General features: G+C 40.4%; 11 protein-coding genes across 11 annotated transcripts; 10 read left to right on the top strand and 1 right to left on the bottom strand. All coding sequences in view use genetic code 12, as the record gives it.

Annotated features, from left to right (window-relative positions):
• Positions 1 to 260: 260 nt before the first annotated feature.
• On the top strand, positions 261 to 3,026 carry SEC24 (COPII subunit; the record flags this gene model as incomplete). Its single annotated transcript, XM_036808304.1, has 1 exon — positions 261 to 3,026. One exon carries the CDS (start codon positions 261 to 263, stop codon positions 3,024 to 3,026), a length of 2,766 nt encoding a protein of 921 aa, XP_036665054.1.
• A 34-nt stretch (positions 3,027 to 3,060) lies between these two features.
• Positions 3,061 to 4,812, bottom strand: TPO3 (spermine transporter; the record flags this gene model as incomplete). The annotated part of the gene is made up of 1 exon (XM_036808305.1): positions 3,061 to 4,812. One exon carries the CDS (start codon positions 4,810 to 4,812, stop codon positions 3,061 to 3,063), a length of 1,752 nt encoding a protein of 583 aa, XP_036665055.1.
• Positions 4,813 to 6,464: 1,652 nt separating this feature from the next.
• On the top strand, positions 6,465 to 6,689 carry CPAR2_804320 (uncharacterized protein; the record flags this gene model as incomplete). Its single annotated transcript, XM_036808306.1, has 1 exon — positions 6,465 to 6,689. One exon carries the CDS (start codon positions 6,465 to 6,467, stop codon positions 6,687 to 6,689), a length of 225 nt encoding a protein of 74 aa, XP_036665056.1.
• A 356-nt stretch (positions 6,690 to 7,045) lies between these two features.
• CPAR2_804330 (uncharacterized protein) lies at positions 7,046 to 7,522 on the top strand (the record flags this gene model as incomplete). Its single annotated transcript, XM_036808307.1, has 1 exon — positions 7,046 to 7,522. One exon carries the CDS (start codon positions 7,046 to 7,048, stop codon positions 7,520 to 7,522), a length of 477 nt encoding a protein of 158 aa, XP_036665057.1.
• A 360-nt stretch (positions 7,523 to 7,882) lies between these two features.
• On the top strand, positions 7,883 to 9,259 carry CPAR2_804340 (glycerophosphocholine acyltransferase; the record flags this gene model as incomplete). The annotated part of the gene is made up of 1 exon (XM_036808308.1): positions 7,883 to 9,259. The coding sequence occupies one exon, from the start codon at positions 7,883 to 7,885 to the stop codon at positions 9,257 to 9,259; it is 1,377 nt and encodes a 458-aa protein (XP_036665058.1).
• Positions 9,260 to 9,390: 131 nt separating this feature from the next.
• On the top strand, positions 9,391 to 10,356 carry CPAR2_804350 (mitochondrial 37S ribosomal protein uS5m; the record flags this gene model as incomplete). Its single annotated transcript, XM_036808309.1, has 1 exon — positions 9,391 to 10,356. One exon carries the CDS (start codon positions 9,391 to 9,393, stop codon positions 10,354 to 10,356), a length of 966 nt encoding a protein of 321 aa, XP_036665059.1.
• Positions 10,357 to 10,470: 114 nt separating this feature from the next.
• On the top strand, positions 10,471 to 11,853 carry DJP1 (Djp1p; the record flags this gene model as incomplete). Its single annotated transcript, XM_036808310.1, has 1 exon — positions 10,471 to 11,853. The coding sequence occupies one exon, from the start codon at positions 10,471 to 10,473 to the stop codon at positions 11,851 to 11,853; it is 1,383 nt and encodes a 460-aa protein (XP_036665060.1).
• A 338-nt stretch (positions 11,854 to 12,191) lies between these two features.
• Positions 12,192 to 13,586, top strand: NRP1 (Nrp1p; the record flags this gene model as incomplete). The annotated part of the gene is made up of 1 exon (XM_036808311.1): positions 12,192 to 13,586. The coding sequence occupies one exon, from the start codon at positions 12,192 to 12,194 to the stop codon at positions 13,584 to 13,586; it is 1,395 nt and encodes a 464-aa protein (XP_036665061.1).
• A 31-nt stretch (positions 13,587 to 13,617) lies between these two features.
• On the top strand, positions 13,618 to 14,331 carry DPM1 (dolichyl-phosphate beta-D-mannosyltransferase; the record flags this gene model as incomplete). The annotated part of the gene is made up of 1 exon (XM_036808313.1): positions 13,618 to 14,331. The coding sequence occupies one exon, from the start codon at positions 13,618 to 13,620 to the stop codon at positions 14,329 to 14,331; it is 714 nt and encodes a 237-aa protein (XP_036665062.1).
• Positions 14,332 to 14,390: 59 nt separating this feature from the next.
• UBA2 (E1 ubiquitin-activating protein) lies at positions 14,391 to 16,100 on the top strand (the record flags this gene model as incomplete). The annotated part of the gene is made up of 1 exon (XM_036808314.1): positions 14,391 to 16,100. The coding sequence occupies one exon, from the start codon at positions 14,391 to 14,393 to the stop codon at positions 16,098 to 16,100; it is 1,710 nt and encodes a 569-aa protein (XP_036665063.1).
• A 416-nt stretch (positions 16,101 to 16,516) lies between these two features.
• PFY1 (profilin) lies at positions 16,517 to 16,897 on the top strand (the record flags this gene model as incomplete). Its single annotated transcript, XM_036808315.1, has 1 exon — positions 16,517 to 16,897. One exon carries the CDS (start codon positions 16,517 to 16,519, stop codon positions 16,895 to 16,897), a length of 381 nt encoding a protein of 126 aa, XP_036665064.1.
• Between the last annotated feature and the right edge of the window lie 79 nt (positions 16,898 to 16,976).

A 16,976-nucleotide genomic window follows, 5' to 3' on the forward strand; every position in this document is an offset into this window, starting at 1 on the left:
TTGTTGATTGATCTTAACACAGAATTTCGCAATCGTAATAGATGAAAATGAGACCAGATCACGTGCGAGTTAAGAAGCAGCTACCGTGTTACCAAAAGTGAGAGTCGTGTACACTCGTCTCTGTTTATCTTTTTTTCTTTTTTTCTGTTGTCAAAACTGACCACGTACAAACAAACAAAAAATTCAAAATCTGTTTCATTGAAAAATTAATATCTAAATCCCCAATAACAGTAGAGTCCCCCATCAATTCAAACCACCACATGTCAGGTAGAAGAAGAGCATACCCACAACCCCAGTATGCAGCTGGTGCGCCAGGTGGTGCAGCAACTCCGCCGGCATTTGGTCAACCTCCACAACCTCAAGGTCAATATCAACAACCAATGAATGGACAACAACCATACGGCGCCGATCAATTGCAAAATCAATTTCAGCAATTGAATGTTGGTGCTACTAATCCAGCTTATCAGCAACCAGGAGCAGATCAATTTCAAGCCACTCCACAGTTAAGCTACGATCCATACCATCCTCAGCCACAAGCTGGCGTTTATGGTCAAGGTATGGGTGGAGTTCCACCATCAGCGGCAGCAGGAGGGGCAGCACCTGCCGCTCCAGCAAGTGGCGTGTCAGGGTATGGAGGCGCATATGGGCAACCAAACAATATTGCCGCCGGTATACAATACAATGCGTTGTACACCACTGACTTGTCTCGTGATTTACCTCCTCCAATTGTTGAGTTATCTTTTCAACCACCACCAATTACTTTACCTGATACAACAACCTTGATTCCTGGATCAAAAACAGCAAACGCCAGCCCAGAATATTTTAGATCCACTTTGAATGTTGTGCCCAATAGTGGATCACTTTTGAAAAAATCAAAGTTACCATTGGCAATAGTTGTCAAGCCATACAATGCATTGAAAATTGAGGATGAGAATGTTCCTGTGACATGTGATACTACAATTAGTAGATGTCGCCGTTGTCGTGGTTACATAAATCCGTTTGTGACGTTGGCCGAGAATGGAAGGCGTTGGAGATGTAACTTTTGTAACTTGCTCAATGATATTCCAAGTGCTTTTGATTATGACGAGATTAGTGGACAGGTGAGAAACAAATTTGACAGAGTTGAGTTGAACCATGCAGTTGTTGAATTTATTGCACCAAAAGAGTATATGGCCAGAGTTCCACAACCAATCGTTTATGTCTTCATCATTGATGTTTCTGTTCATGCTGTGCAGAGTGGATTAACAGGCACCATTACCAGGACCATTCTTGAAAGTTTAGACAGAATCCCCAACGTCAACAAGACTGCTAGAGTCGCATTCATTGGGGTAGATTCAAACTTGCATTATATCAAATTCAATGAAGGTTTGGAAGGTACCGAAGTGTTAGTAGTTGCTGATACCGAAGAACCATTCTTACCATCTCCTAGTGGCTTATTGGTCAACTTGGATGAGAATCGAGAACCCATTGAGAAGTTATTGCTCGACTTTCCCTCCTTTTTCGAAAGCACCACAAATCAAGGTTTTGCCCTTGGCCCTGCATTAAAGGCAGGTCACAAGTTGATAAGTAATGTTGGTGGTAAATTAGTCTGCTTTGGTGCCACTTTACCCAACGTTGGTGAAGGTAAATTAAGTTTAAGGGACGAGGCTAGTGTTGCCGGAAAGGCTAAAGAGGCAAAGGCATTGTTAACCCCAGCCGACAGCTTCTACAAATCGTTCGCCGTTACTTGTAACTCATCTCAAGTGACTGTGGATTTGTTTTTGACATCCGCTGGGTACCAAGATGTGGCTACATTGTCCAACTTGCCAAGATACACTGCCGGCCAAACTCACTTTTATCCTGCGTGGACCAGTAACAAATATGAAGATGTTGCCAAGTTATCCAAAGAAGTAGGCGACCATTTGTCTCAGGATATTGCGTTGGAAGCAGTATTGAGAGTCAGAGGCTCTACGGGAATGAGAATGTCATCATTTTATGGTAATTTCTTCAACAGGTCTTCAGATTTGTGTTCTTTCCCAACTTTTCCAAGAGACCAATCATACCTTATTGAGGTTGCAATTGAAGAGACTATAAATAAACCAATTGTTTGCTTCCAAGCAGCTGTGTTGCACTCTACATCATTCGGTGAGAGGAGAATCAGAGTGATGAACTTGGCTTTGCCAACATCATCCAAATTGGTGGATGTATATGCATCTGCTGATCAATTAGCAATAACAAACTACTTTACTCACAAAGCCATCGAAAAGGCATTATCTTCATCCTTACCTGAAGCAAGAGACTTTATCACCTCAAAGGTGGTTGATATATTAAATGTGTACAGAAAAGAATTGGTTGCGGGAAATGTTTCTGGTGCATCTCCGTTACAAATATCAACAAACTTAAGAATGTTGCCATTATTGTTGTTGTGTTTGACCAAAAACTTGGCTTTCAGGAGCGATCGCGTTCCGTCTGACCACAGAGCTGCTGCTTTGAACAATTTAGGTTCATTACCTATCCCTCATTTAATAAACTCGATCTATCCTACTGTGTATTCGTTGCACAACATGCCTGATGCTTGTGGGTTGGAAGATACTGAAACTGATGTCGTGTTGCCCGAACCAATCAATGACACAAAGACTTCTTGGGAGAATTACGGATTGTATTTGATTGACAATGGTAGTGAGTTGTTCCTTTGGGTTTCAGGAAATGTGGTTCCGGGATTGATTCATGATGTGTTTGGAACAGAAAACTTGTATGAAATCACCACTGGTAAAACAGAATTGCCAGAATATTCGATTGAGGAAAGTGAATTCAACTATAGGGTTCGTCAAATAATCAACAAAATTAGGGAGCAAAAAGACTCTGTTATTTGGAAGAACTTGTACGTGGTTGTTGGTGCTTCATCAAATGAGCCTATTGAGATTTCGCAACAACGTGATCTCATGGCTTTGAGAATGTGGGCATCGAGTTGCTTGGTTGAGGATAAGACTGGTTCTGAGCCATCTTATAGAGATTTCTTGACATCATTAAAGACAAAGGTTCAATAAATAAAGTTTGTATATTAACTCAAAATCTAAAACTCTATTCTAAATGCATAGTGTAGTCTTCCTTGCACCATTTTTGTCTCAATGCTCCCCCGTACTTGTAGAAACCAAAAGGCACCAAAATCATGGCCAAACAAACAAATGCAAGCAACCAACTGGCCCATTGTAAACCCAACCCTTCGTACATGTATGTAATGAACAATGGGAAGGCAGCACCACCAGCTGATCTAAGAAAAACTTTGGTCGCCAAGGCAGATGCCGCATATTTGGCATAAGTGTCGATAATGTAGTTGTTCAATGAGTAATAAATCAACACCATTCCGTAACCAAATGCAATACCAGAGGAAGCGGGACCAACCCAGATAATGTGCTTGTATGAGGTAGCACCTAATATGAATAAAGCAATGCACGGGAAGGGAGCACCAATCATGGCACCAATAAGTCTATCTTCAGGCTCGGGTTTCCTCCTCTTGGACATTTCCTTATACTTCTTTTCTATGTATGGCGTGGTTGTTAACGCGAATGCAGCTCCAATCAAGATAGGAACAAACATGAGACCGATCTTGTTGTCCTTATATCCGTATAATTCGCTGAATATGTATGGGTAAGCGAAAAAGAATGCATATAACAAAGCGTAAATTAAGGCAACAAACCCACAAACTAGATCCAAAATGGGTTCAGTGACGGTGAATTTCAAAGGAAGGAGTAGATTGGTGTTGACCAATTCCGTAAACGACAATGGTGTTGCTTCTTGTTCTGTCATAATGTTCATGTTCCCAGTTTCCTTTCTCAATCTTTTGGCCCTTTTCTTTAAAATCACAGGAGGGTAGGTCTCTGGAATGAGTGAAACAATGATCCACATTACCCCAGCAAAAGCCATATTAACCCAAACCATAATGTCAAATCTATTGGTACCCACACTAATGAAACCATTCACGAGACCGCCAAAGACTGGACCACTGTATGGACAAAAGCTGAAAAATGCAATTGCCACACCACGAGTCTCGTTGTGCATGTCTACCAAACTAGCACCAACATTGGTCAATGCACTAGCAGCACACACGCCACAAAGAAAACGCGAAGCTAACAAACCACCAATATTTGGTGACAATGCACATGGAATGTTTAAAATGGTGTAGATTCCGAAACTGATGAAATACACCGGTCTTCTTCCAATTTGTTCAGACAATGGTGCCCAGAGTAAAGGACCGACACAGAAACCCAACACCATCAAAGACACCGTCAATGTTGACACTTCTGTTGATACACCGAATTTGTCATTTATTGTGAATAATCCTCCCGATAGACAAGAAGATCCATAAGCAGCACTAATCACCAACATTGAAAGCAAAAATGTGTAAAGCCACTTTGTGGTCATTGGCCAATTATGAGGATTTTCAGGATCGCCAATGGTAAATGTGACAAACTCTGTGTCTTCCTTGAGTTCACTCTTGTGAGACTTGGTTCTTCCTAGACTTTCCAAAGTTTTCACTTTAACTAACCCTGTAGTGGTTTCTAAACCATACTCCTCTGGAAAAATGGGATCTTCGATTGGAGGAGCTGTAATTGATGGAGGTGGCTTTTCACTAGTGACTCCTAGCGATTGCAAATCTCTTTTCGTTTCTGTTCGCGTTAGTCTCAAACTCTTCTCTGGATCAGTACGTATTGATGTGACGTCAGCCAAGTTGTGAATGGCAAATTCCCCCTGACTGCTATTTGTAGATAAGTAGCTATTGTTGTCATCGTTATCTGTGACCATTTTACTTTGATTATCTGATGACGTGGACATTCTGTTGGCTACTCTACTTGATGAAACTGTCAATGGGAAGAAACAGGGGATAGCAGCTTCTTATATATTTAGCGATGTTTTCACTCATTGGGCCTAGAAGAACTCTGCTTTCGGAACCACCATACCCGGTTATGGCAAAAAGCAAGCAATCCTTGAATGCATGGAAGCGCCTATGCACAACGGTTATTTTTTTCGGAAACGGCTAACACTTTTTCAAGCCGCAACGCACACCGTGGTCGGACATTAACCAGTTGGTAACAAAGTAATGAAACAGTGGTTGATGAACTAAGCTGTAATGGTGGGCATTACCACCCCTTGGCTTTTCTTTGTTGTCTAGTCTTGTGGAAGCCATAATTTTAATATCAGCACCGACATCGGTCCATGAAATTGGCTTGGAAGGCTTTTCTCTACTGGCTAGATCTATATGCCGCAGTATAACCGACCATCAATATCTTTTGTGTAAAAGGGATGTGTGGTTTTAGTGAATCATTTACTTTACGGATAACTCTAAAGGCATCTGTTATTGTTTCTATTGTTTTGATTAACCACGGAAAAAAATGATAATACTTTTATTATTGCATACCACTTTATATTACACAAAGATGGAAAAATTCAATGCATTCCGTATCTGTTTGTTTATTTGCAGCCAAACAGATGGATGGACCAAAATAGTGGGTTGTTGGGCTGTTGCAATAATTTTTTACGGGGAGGATGATGTATTACGTAAGGTGTGGTGCATTCTACTCATCAGAAGTATACAAAAAACGATAACCGATTTCTGTATTATTAGCATCTAACTTATGTAAAATACGATACTCAGGGATATTCATGTTAGCTCGAAATGGGGCTCTTTCAAAAAATGCACACAGTCGTAGCTTTTTGTCACCTATTTGTTGTTTAAATAGGGTCTACAGAGGAATGGCTATCACATTTCTTACATAATATTGCAGGGGTTTCCTCAAATTATCGATTCATCAAGAGTAAAAATAAGATCCAGTATGAGCCCTTTCTTTCTTTCTTCATTTGTTTCAAAAGTATTGTCCATCAGGTGGCATCATGTTTGCAAAATCTAAAACGCGAGGATAGCCACAATATGCTACTCAGTTGTCGTGTCTGCAAGTACTGCGGAAATACTTGTGCTGCAACCTTTAGGAGAAGGTACGAGTGAGCTCAACTTTCGCTGCTTATAGGCCATTACTCGCGAAGCCATTTGCAAAATCCAAAAGTTTACTCTCCACTAAAGACATTAATTCACTGGCCACCGTCAAAACCTATGTGCTAGGGTATCCTCTTATAAACCCATTGAAACAACTATAACCAAGTGTTATTTGGCCTAGGCGGTAAGGCGACTACTTGTAATTCGTGGCTTTGATTATCAGACTGTGCATATACTCAAAACACAGAGTTTTATCATGCCAAGATGGCAGCAATAATTTGGTTTGCTCTAAGTCACGAGATTTGCTATTTTGAGACTGCACAAAATCGAAGCGCAATTGAAAAAAGAAATGAGAAAGAAGATTTTGTAGCAAAATATAATATAAAGTGACAAATCTTTTTTTCAATTTCCATATTGTAAAACAGCTGTTCTCCTACATCGCTTTCTTTCGATTTCCAATTTACTGGCGACGGTGACGGTGACGTTTACGATGACCATGCATATGAAACATTTCCCTACGAATAGTCTACTATTACTAGGTCCTTTATTTGTACTTGCCACGGATTTTGCATTGACCCGATTTTCACTGACTGGAAGTGCAAAAAAATTAGCACGCAAAACTACTAGCTCAACACCATCAACAAGTTACCTCCCATCGTATAATCCCAGGACTTATAGATCAAACTGGATCCAAGAATGGGAAGAGTCAAAGGGCAAATGAGGGAAGGAGTGTTTTTTTTTTTAGCAGAAAAGCTGGTCTTTTTTGGAAGAAGTTTTCGCAGAATGGGTTCATAAAAGAGTTAGTTGCGGAACACGGTTGGAACATCTCAGTTTATCTTTCGCGACAGCATAAATAACAGCATATAAGTTTATAGGCATTGATATACACGGTTTGAGTTTGTTTAATCGTCTCTTTTATATGCTTCCTGCATATAAGATGATTTTCTTCACCAACTTTTTCATTGGCTCAGGAGTGAGAGAAAGAACGAAAGGAAAAAAAAAACACCAAAGTAACGAAAATCAACGACTACGTTCTCTTTGCAACTCTAGCCAACCGTTACTTGACATATTCCGACAATGTTTTCAAGTTCAATCAGTCAGAAAGCTTTGCGTGCTACTTTGTTGGCAAAAAGATTTAACTCGTCTCATTCTCACCATGTTGAAAAGAAACCAGTTGAAATTACCTTTGCCAAAATATTTGCTGTCGCATCCATAGTTGGAGGGATACTTCTTTACAAGAACAAAGACAAGACTGAAACGCCTCTTTTCAAGTCAGGACTTTTTGACCAAGAATTGAGTGGACAACGTGACCATTTAAGAGAAGGAGAATATGAGAGTCGTTATAAAATGGGATTCATCAAAACTTATATCGCTGATAATGGTGGCTCTGGATTTGGTAACTCAGCTTATAGAAGAGGAAGTGGAGAAGAGGTTACCAACACGAATTTAATACCAGCCCATTCTCCATGGGGCCCACAATTTGGTGCCGGAATTAAATTAGACAAATTGGGTGAAAGGAGGGAGAGAATAGAAAGGTTTGCTCCACTTAAATAGGCGAATCAATGAATGACGATGTAATTTGCATAAACTCCCAAAGACTTAATGTAGTACACATCGAATAAGTAACGTAACTTTCTGATTTGAAAATATATTCTCTCGATGGTCCTCTTGAAGCTCTCGTGGCTACAGCGAAACTCTAGAATGACATGCTTTTAAGCCTATCTACCTCTTGACCCACGATAAACCACCACATTTGTGACCGCATACACACCTCTCTTGACTCAAAATGGTTAACCCAATGGTAGCTCTCGCATTTTGCATCATGTCTGTCAAATATCACACGTGCGTATCAACAAAAAATAGTGCAATCAAATTGAACCACAACAACAACAGCAACTTCATCAAACTACAACCATGGCGAAGAAGGTCAACAGCGAACCAATCTTATCGAACTTGAAAGATGAATCAAACAACGTTGATTCAGCTATTGCTGACGATGACGACTTTTACGCCTCTTCAAACGGAAGCACGTCACTGTTTAATGACTCACCACAATTGATGCGTAGCGATTCATCTACATCAGTTCCGTTTTTGGATCTATCCAAGCTAGTGTTTGCTAGGGACTTCGACTTTGGACTAGACTTGAATGGGGTTAGCAATTCAACGAAAAGGAGAATCAATAGTGTCAAGAATAAGACGAGGGAGAAGTTTAGCATATACAACAAGAAGGGGAATATTGAGTTGGATAAGTTGCAGGAAATTTTGAACCAAAGATTGTCCAAATTCGATGAAAGGATACATAAAAATCTTACCAGTACGTCTACTGAAAAGTTGTTTTATGCGATTAGTGTGTTTACTATTGCATGTGCTGGATTCACAATCGGCAAGTACCCGGAATACTTTCCCCATTTTCACACTGTACTATTTCTCGTTTTGATGCCGATTAGATTTTACACTTATTTCAAGCAATCTTTCCAGTACTATTTGGCAGATTTGTGCTACTATGTGAATCTTTTGTTGTTGTTGTTCATTTGGGTATTCCCTCAGTCGCCTACTTTGTTTGTGTCGGTGTTTTCGTTATCCTTGGGAACATTGTCATGGGCTGTCATCACTTGGAGAAACTCGTTAGTACTACATTCTGTTGAGAAAACCACATCGTCTTTTATTCACATTATGCCACCAGTGACAATGTTTGTTATTGTTCATGAACTAGACCCAGTGTATGTCAAAGAGCGGTATCCTGGAATTGCTGCCATTGATAGCTGGAATTTTTTCACCAGTCTTGTCATTACGTCGATATATTACACCATTTGGCAAGTATCTTACCACTACTTTATCACAATTAAACGTAAGGCCGAGATTGAAAAGGGCAAAGTGACCTCATTTTCGTACTTGAAAAAGAAAAACAAATCTACACCATTGGGAAAATTTGTCAATGGATTGCCTTATTTGTGGATGCAAACCTTGGCGTTCACATTAATTCAATTTGGATACCAATTACTAACAATGTTGCCATGCCCGATTTGGTTTAGATACAAACATGCATGTGGCGCATTTGTTACTTTTATATTTATATGGGCAAGTTACAATGGTGCCACTTGGTACATTGATGTGTTTGGAAAGAGACTAGAAAAGGAGGTTGAAAAGTTGAAAGTAGAAGTTGGTAAATTACAACAAGAGAATCATCAATTGCAGTCATCCCCTGTGAATAGACCGCGGAATGGGGAAGATGTGAAACATTATGATTTGAATGGTGAAATGAAAGAGAATGAAGGTGTTTCTGTAGAGTGAATAAGACATTATCGAACTATTTGTAGTGTCATTAATTGTCACTTTACGACATTGGATACTAGAATATTTTTTTCTTTTTGACATTTTGAAAATTTTTCTGGCACCACCAGTCACCACCCAAGAGCTCAAAAATGTTCAAATCACTAAGGAGGTGCTTTGGTACCACGTCGCAACTCCTCAAGCAATCAGGTGCCTCCAAAGTAGAGAAACATTTAGAGTATCTCAAAAATTACTACAACCCGGAGTTATTAGAAAGCATTAAACTCGCTGAGTCGGTGGTGGATCCAAAGGATTACTTGAACTTACAACTACAAGGCCGTGAAGGTAAATCGAAAGTTGCCCCCCAATTGACATTTGATTACTCAAAAACTGACCCTGAATGGAATGAGCCAATTCTATACCCAAACCAAGGTTTGGGCCGCACACCGTATCCCGAAATCCCCCAAGTACAATCACCAGATCGTGGTGACTTGAAAATACGCTTTAGTAATGCCCCAAGGGCACCAAATGATTCACCACAATCAAGTACAGCTGTGAAAAATACCAGTCAGATTGCCAGAGAATTGAGTCAACTTACGGGGTTGGATGAAAAATATATACGAAACTTGTACATCAGGCCCTTGGTAATGAAGCGTGTATCTTTAAAGACGGCAAAGGGTAACATTGCCAACTTCTTTGTCATGTCTGTGGCAGGAGACAAGAACGGTATGTTGGGTATTGGTATTGGAAAATCAAGAGATGGAATCCGTACTGCTGCAACAAAAGCACATTGGAATGCAGTCAAAAATTTGACTCCTGTAAAAAGGTACGATAACAGAACAATTCTCGGCTCCTTTGAACTTAAATACCATGCGACCAAATTGAAATTTAAATCGGCGCCAATAGGTTTCGGATTGAGATGTAATAGGAATATCTTTGAAATATGCCAAGCTGCTGGTATTAAAGACCTCAGAGGAAAAGTGCACAAGTCGAGAAATCCAGTTTTGGTTGCACAAGGGTTTTTCAAAGCTTTAACACAGCAAAAATCGATTGAAGAGTTGGCATTGAACAGAGGTAAAAAAGTTGTGGAGTTGAGAAAAGTGTATTACTCGAACTAATGTAAATAGTGCTCGCGTGTAAACTAATAAGATTGCAATTTTTTTTTTTTTCCCCTTCCACAACTATTCATATCAGAATCCTTTACCCATCCATTTTTCCATCATCGTATCACCATGGTCGTCGATACTACTTACTATGACCTCCTAAGCATCGAAACAACAGCAACTTCACTAGAAATCAAAAAGGCGTATCGAAAGGCGGCTATCAGGCTACACCCTGACAAGAACCCCGATGACCCTGATGCTGCAGCAAAGTTTCAAGAAGTAGGACAGGCTTATCAAGTGTTGAGTGATGACCAGTTGCGTCGCAAATATGACAAGTACGGAATACAAGAATCTATACCACTGGAGGGTTTTGAAGATCCCGCTGAATTCTTTTCAATGATATTTGGTGGCGAAGCGTTCAAAGATTGGATTGGGGAGTTGACTTTGCTACTGGAGTTATCGAAAACTGCAGAGTTGTCAGAGGCAGACAAAAAGGATGAGAATGGGGAAAAGGCGGAAAAGGAGAAAGACATAGTGGAGAAAACCGAAGGTGCTTCCTCTGGTGAACAAAAAAAGTTGTCACATGCTGCTCACGAGGAAACTGAACTGAATGCAGAAGTTGAAGAGAAGCGCAAGAAAGAGGAGTTGGAAAAATTTGAGGAGGAATGTCGGATAAAGAAACTTGAGACAAGGGCCGAGCTCGCTAAAAAGCTTGTCGATAAGTTGTCGTTGCTCACCGAGACCGATATGAAAGATGATGTTGTGGAATCGTTCAAGGCGAAGATGAACTATGAAGCTGAATCATTAAAAATGGAAAGTTTTGGTTTGGAGATTTTACACACCATGGGATACGTATACAAAAGCAAAGCGAAAATATTTTTGAAGAGCCAAACGCTTTTTGGTTGGGGAGGATTATGGCTGTCTATAAAGGAGAAAGGTGGTGTAGTGAAGGATACCTTTAGGACGGTATCAGCGGCATTGGATGCACAAAGAACAATGGAAGAGTATGCGCAAATGCAACTAGATAATGAGTACCACGCAAAGAAGGAGAAGGAGGAGGAAGAAGCGAAACAAACGGCCGAGCAGGAGATGGAAAAACTTGAGGAAGAATTGGAAGAAGTGCAGAGACAGAAGGAGAAGGAATCAAAGGACGGTGAACAGCATGCAGTTGATGGCAAGAAAGAAGCGCAGGTTGAACCACCGAACCACACTGCCGAAGAATTGGCGGAGATGGAAAAATATTTACTTGCCAAAGTTCTTGCTGCTGCTTGGAATGGTTCAAAGTTTGAAATACAGGGCACTTTAAGAGCTGTATGTGATGCTGTTTTGGAAGAAGAGGGTCTAACCATCACTCAAAGGATAAATAGAGCCAAAGCTTTGAAGTTGATGGGTGAAGTATTTAGTACAGTTACGAGGACAGAACAAGAAGATGAAGAGGCCCGAGTGTTTGAGGAGCTTGTTGCAGAAGCTAGCAAAAAGAGGGAGAAAAAGAAGAAACCAAAGAGTGTATAGTGGGGGGAATTATATTTATTTAAGTAGACTTTTACTAATGCTTAATCGCTGACTCACGCTGTTATCTTTTGAATACACATCTAAGCTCACAACAAATCGGGCTCCGCACTGCAAATTGGTTTCAATTGACCGACATGGTCCACCACCACACTCACGACTTTACTTTTGATGGTGTATTGAACGACTTTAAAAACTTCAACAAAGAAATAAACAATGTTGCATGTAGAACTGTATTGGAGACACCGATGTATATGTGAGAATAGAATGAAAAAAGAAAAGATACAAAAAAAAAAATAAATCAATACGAAATATGAAAATTGTAACGATCTAGATCCCCCATGAGTGACTTCTACATTGTTATTGATACTAGCACCACCTGTGACAACACCAATACCTACGTCACAAAAGACTCTACGGAGTTGATTTCATTGACATGGACAGTTTTGGATGTTACAACGTTGGAGAGTGTACATCAGAAAACGGTGTTGGTCCGCCCCATGAATACACCAATCACTCCCTTTTGCCAACAAAAGTATAAACTATCATGGGAGCATGTTCGGGATGCCGGATCATTCAAGGATGCTATTAACAAGTTGGATCTGTATATACAAACCGTTCAAGGTGAATTTGTGTTTGTCACATTTGAATTGTCAAAATTAACAGCTCAGCTCCCACGAGAGGCACGCGATAAGGGAGTTGTATTGCCTCCATACTTGCAACACCCACGGGTTTTTGATTTGCCTAAAGAATACTCAAAATGGCTTGCGAGCCACCCAGAAGCTTTATGCTATACAACGCCGTCTCTAACAAATATGATAACTGCGTTGGAAGTTGAGCCTGCTGAAGTGCCAAATGTGTACTCCAGCATTACTAAACAATTGTTGAAAAAGTCTCTCCCAGTGGAAGATCATCCTAATGTATTCACCAAACCATATGATATTGCCAAAGATGTCAAGGCATTTGTTTCTGAACAATCAAAAGTGCTTTATCTTTCGAATTTGCCAAGTGATACCACTCAGTCAGAGTTGGAGTCTTGGTTCACGCAATATGGTGGCCGTCCAGTGGCATACTGGACATTAAGTGGTAAAGGTGTCTCCGGGTTTGCTGTATTTGGTACCCACGAGGAAGCTACCGAGTCGCTAGCCATGAATGGTAAAGCATTGAATGATTGTGTAATTGAGGTTCAGCCATCGTCAACGCTGGTGCTTGACAAGGCGAGTGATTTGCTAACGCCATTTCCTGCTTCGAAAAACAGGCCGAGACCTGGTGATTGGACGTGTCCGTCATGTGGATTTTCCAATTTTCAAAGAAGAACACATTGTTTTAGGTGTTCATTCCCGGCTTCCAGTGCCGTGGCGATCCAAGAGTCGATCTACAAGAGTGATGGCGATGCTAGTCCAGCCTCGGTTGCTGACTCTTCTGTCACCCACGTTGCCACCCCCACTCCTACTTTCAAATCTGTTTCCACTTCCACCTCCACTACGTCTCACAGGAATGTCCCATTTCGTGCTGGAGACTGGAAATGCGAAACGTGCCAGTATCACAATTTTGCCAAAAATTTGTGCTGTTTGAAATGTGGGTCGTCAAAGCCCATCTACACACAAGGACCCATTCACAATGTCAACACCACTGCTGCTGCTATTGCTGCTGCCACTGCCAGTGGTCAGCCTTACAACAATTTTGTAAGAGCGCTTCCAGAAAAAATGAATTCACTAAATTTTATAGAAAAATAAACACGTAATGTAACTTTTGTCCAGCAAGAACATGTCCAAATACTCTGTCATATTACCCACCTATAATGAGAGAAGGAACTTACCTATCCTTGTCTATTTGTTAAATAAAACATTTACTGAAAACAAATTAGACTGGGAGGTTGTCATTGTTGACGACAACTCGCCTGATGGTACCCAAGAAATTGCAAAGAAATTGATCGATATTTACGGCACTGAACATATTCAATTACGTCCTAGAGCTGGTAAATTGGGATTGGGCACTGCTTATGTTCATGGCTTGCAATATGTGACTGGAGATTTTGTAATTATCATGGATGCTGATTTCAGCCATCACCCGGAAGCAATCCCTCAATTCATTGCCAAACAAGAGACCGAAGATTTTGATATTGTCACTGGGACTAGATATGCCGGCGATGGTGGTGTTTATGGTTGGGATTTCAAGAGAAAGTTAATTTCAAGAGGAGCCAATTTTCTCGCCACTGTTGTGCTTAGACCAAACGTTAGCGACTTGACTGGAAGTTTTAGGTTATACAAGACACCAGTGTTGAAAAAGATTATCGACGTCACCCAATCGAAAGGGTATGTTTTTCAAATGGAGATGATGGTGAGAGCTAGAAGTTTAGGATTCACCGTTGGTGAAGTCCCAATCAGTTTCGTTGATAGGTTATATGGAGAGAGTAAGCTAGGCGGTGATGAAATTGTCCAGTATGCCAAAGGTGTCTGGTCTTTATTTACTAGTGTATAGATTGAAGAAAAAAAAGTAAAAAAACAAACCATTTGTTCAACGAGTAAAGTTTTCCCATTATGAACACGTATTTGAAAAAGGTCCTTGGAGACGACTGTTTCACTAAAATCCAGGCATCACGCGTCTTGGTGGTGGGTGCTGGTGGATTGGGCTGTGAGTTATTGAAAGACCTTGTTTTATCAGGGTACGGTGAGATTCACATTGTTGACTTGGACACCATCACATTGTCCAATTTGAATCGTCAATTCTTGTTTCGCAAAACTGATATCGATAAATCAAAGTCGATTACAGTGGCAAAAGCGGTGGAGTCATTCAATTATCTCAGTACCAAGCTTGTGCCCCACCATGGGAATATCATGGACACCAAGCAATTTCCCTTACAGTGGTGGCAACAATTCAATTACATATACAACGCGTTGGACAACATCGAAGCCAGAAGCTATGTCAATTCAATGTGCTTGTTATTGAAAACTCCGTTTATGGAGAGTGGGACTGAAGGATACAATGGTCATGTACACCCCATTTTACCATACCACAGTTTTTGCTTTGATTGTCTGACGCATAGTACACCAATGACGTACCCAGTTTGCACGATTAGATCAACACCTTCACTTCCCGTGCATTGCATTACATGGGCCAAGGAGTTTTTGTTTTATCAATTGTTTGATGAACAAGAGAGCAGTTTTAATGATTCAGAGGCGATTTCCAAAGAGACAGAAAACGCTGCTGAGATTGAAAACATGGCCAAAGAGGCAAACGAGTTGGCAAAGTTGCGGTCAAAGATTAAACACACCAACAATTTTTTCCAAGACTTGATAAACAAGATTTACAAGGTAGATATTGAGCGTTTGTTGCAAATTGATGCATTGTGGGAAACGCGAACACCACCGACGCCATTGCAATTACAAGAGTATGATGTAGTGGAGACCCCCCTTCTGGATACAAAGGTTTGGTCAATTACGGAAAACTTGTATGCTTTATATGCATCGAGTGCAAATCTCCAGCGCCGATTGCAAAATGAAGAGTTTATTTCATTTGACAAGGACGATGATGATACTATGACGTTTGTCGCAGCTGCATCTAATCTACGATCGTTTGTGTTTCACATTGAGCTAAAGTCTAAATTTGATATCAAAGAGATAGCTGGTAATATCATACCGGCAATTGCCACCACTAATGCAGTTATATCCGGTTTTGCCAGTGCAATTGGCATACAATATTTTCAAAACAATGGGTCCCTTCATATGGTTCACACCACAATGGCACCCAAAACAGCCATTGTTTCTGCACCAGTTGGTCCTCCGAATCCAGAATGTCCCAGTTGTTCGGCATATCGTGATGTGCTTTATGTGAGCAAACACGATTTTGACTCGTTAACGTTGGAATGGCTTGTTGCTCAATTGAAATCCCTCTACCAATCAGACATCTCTATCCAAGTCGGGCAATCAAGGTTGATTTATGACATTGATTTTGATGATTATCTCCAACTGAAGTTAAGTCAAGTTTCTGGACTAAACGAGGGTATACTCGTACAGGACGACTCTGAAGGGTTGCAGAACATAGTATTGTACTTAGTGGTTGGCGATGAAACTCGCTTCCCAAGTATCACTCTCAAGAAGAAGCCCGTTAAAGAGGAGGTTGAATCTGATGGTGATGAGCTGGCTTTTGAATTGGTTGAGGGTGGAACCCCTGATAATGTATCTGACGCATCTGATGTGGAGATTGTGGAGCCACTGGCAAAGAGACAGCATCAGTCACAGGAGCATTAGATAGGAAAAATGTAAAGGTATTTCTTGTATTGAAAAGGAGTTTGCCTATTAAAGCAAATTGTTGTTTTTGTGTACTTATGAGAAAAGTAAATCCGCGCGACGTCATCAAGTAAAAAAAAAACTAACATTCTCGACAAGTAGTGCACAGTAGTGTAATACTTTCATTTTTTTTCTTTTGGTTTTTCTTTTGCTCTCGAAAAATCTATTTGCAGAATTATCACTACAAAGTAGTATTACCAACCACCAACGACAGAAATCTACTAACGAAAACTGTTGTCTAGAACAATTAAAGGTAGATAAAGTTCAAACCAATTTTAAATCCAAGACAATCAATTGCAACATCATTCGAGTTCAATTAGTTGACTGATAGTTCAAATCCTCACCTTACTACACATCACGAAAACAGAATCTATAACATGTCTTGGGACGCATACACCACCAATTTAGTTTCAACTGGAAAGTTGGATAAAGCCGCTCTCTACTCGAGAGCTGGTGATTCATTATGGGCTCAATCAGGCTCATTCCAATTGGAACCTAAAGAAATCACTGAAATCGCCAACGGCTTTGATGATGCTTCAAACTTGCAAAGCCACGGCTTGCATGCACAAGGTCAGAAATATTTTTTGTTGAGGAATGATGAAAGATCAATTTACGGCAAGCACGAGGCAGAAGGTTTGATTTGTGTTCGCACAAAACAAGCCATCATAGTTGCACACTACCCAGGGGGAGTGCAACCTGGAGAAGCAACAACCATTGTAGAAAAGTTGGCTGATTATTTGATTGGTGTAGGTTATTAAATACATAATTGAGAAATATTTGTTATTAGTTTTTTTTTTGGTAGAACTTTGTAATCTTCTGTTGCTCGTTGGAGGAACG

Source organism: Candida parapsilosis, contig 005807 (assembly GCF_000182765.1).
Source record: "Candida parapsilosis strain CDC317 annotated contig 005807".
Taxonomy (NCBI): domain Eukaryota; kingdom Fungi; phylum Ascomycota; class Pichiomycetes; order Serinales; family Debaryomycetaceae; genus Lodderomyces; species Lodderomyces parapsilosis.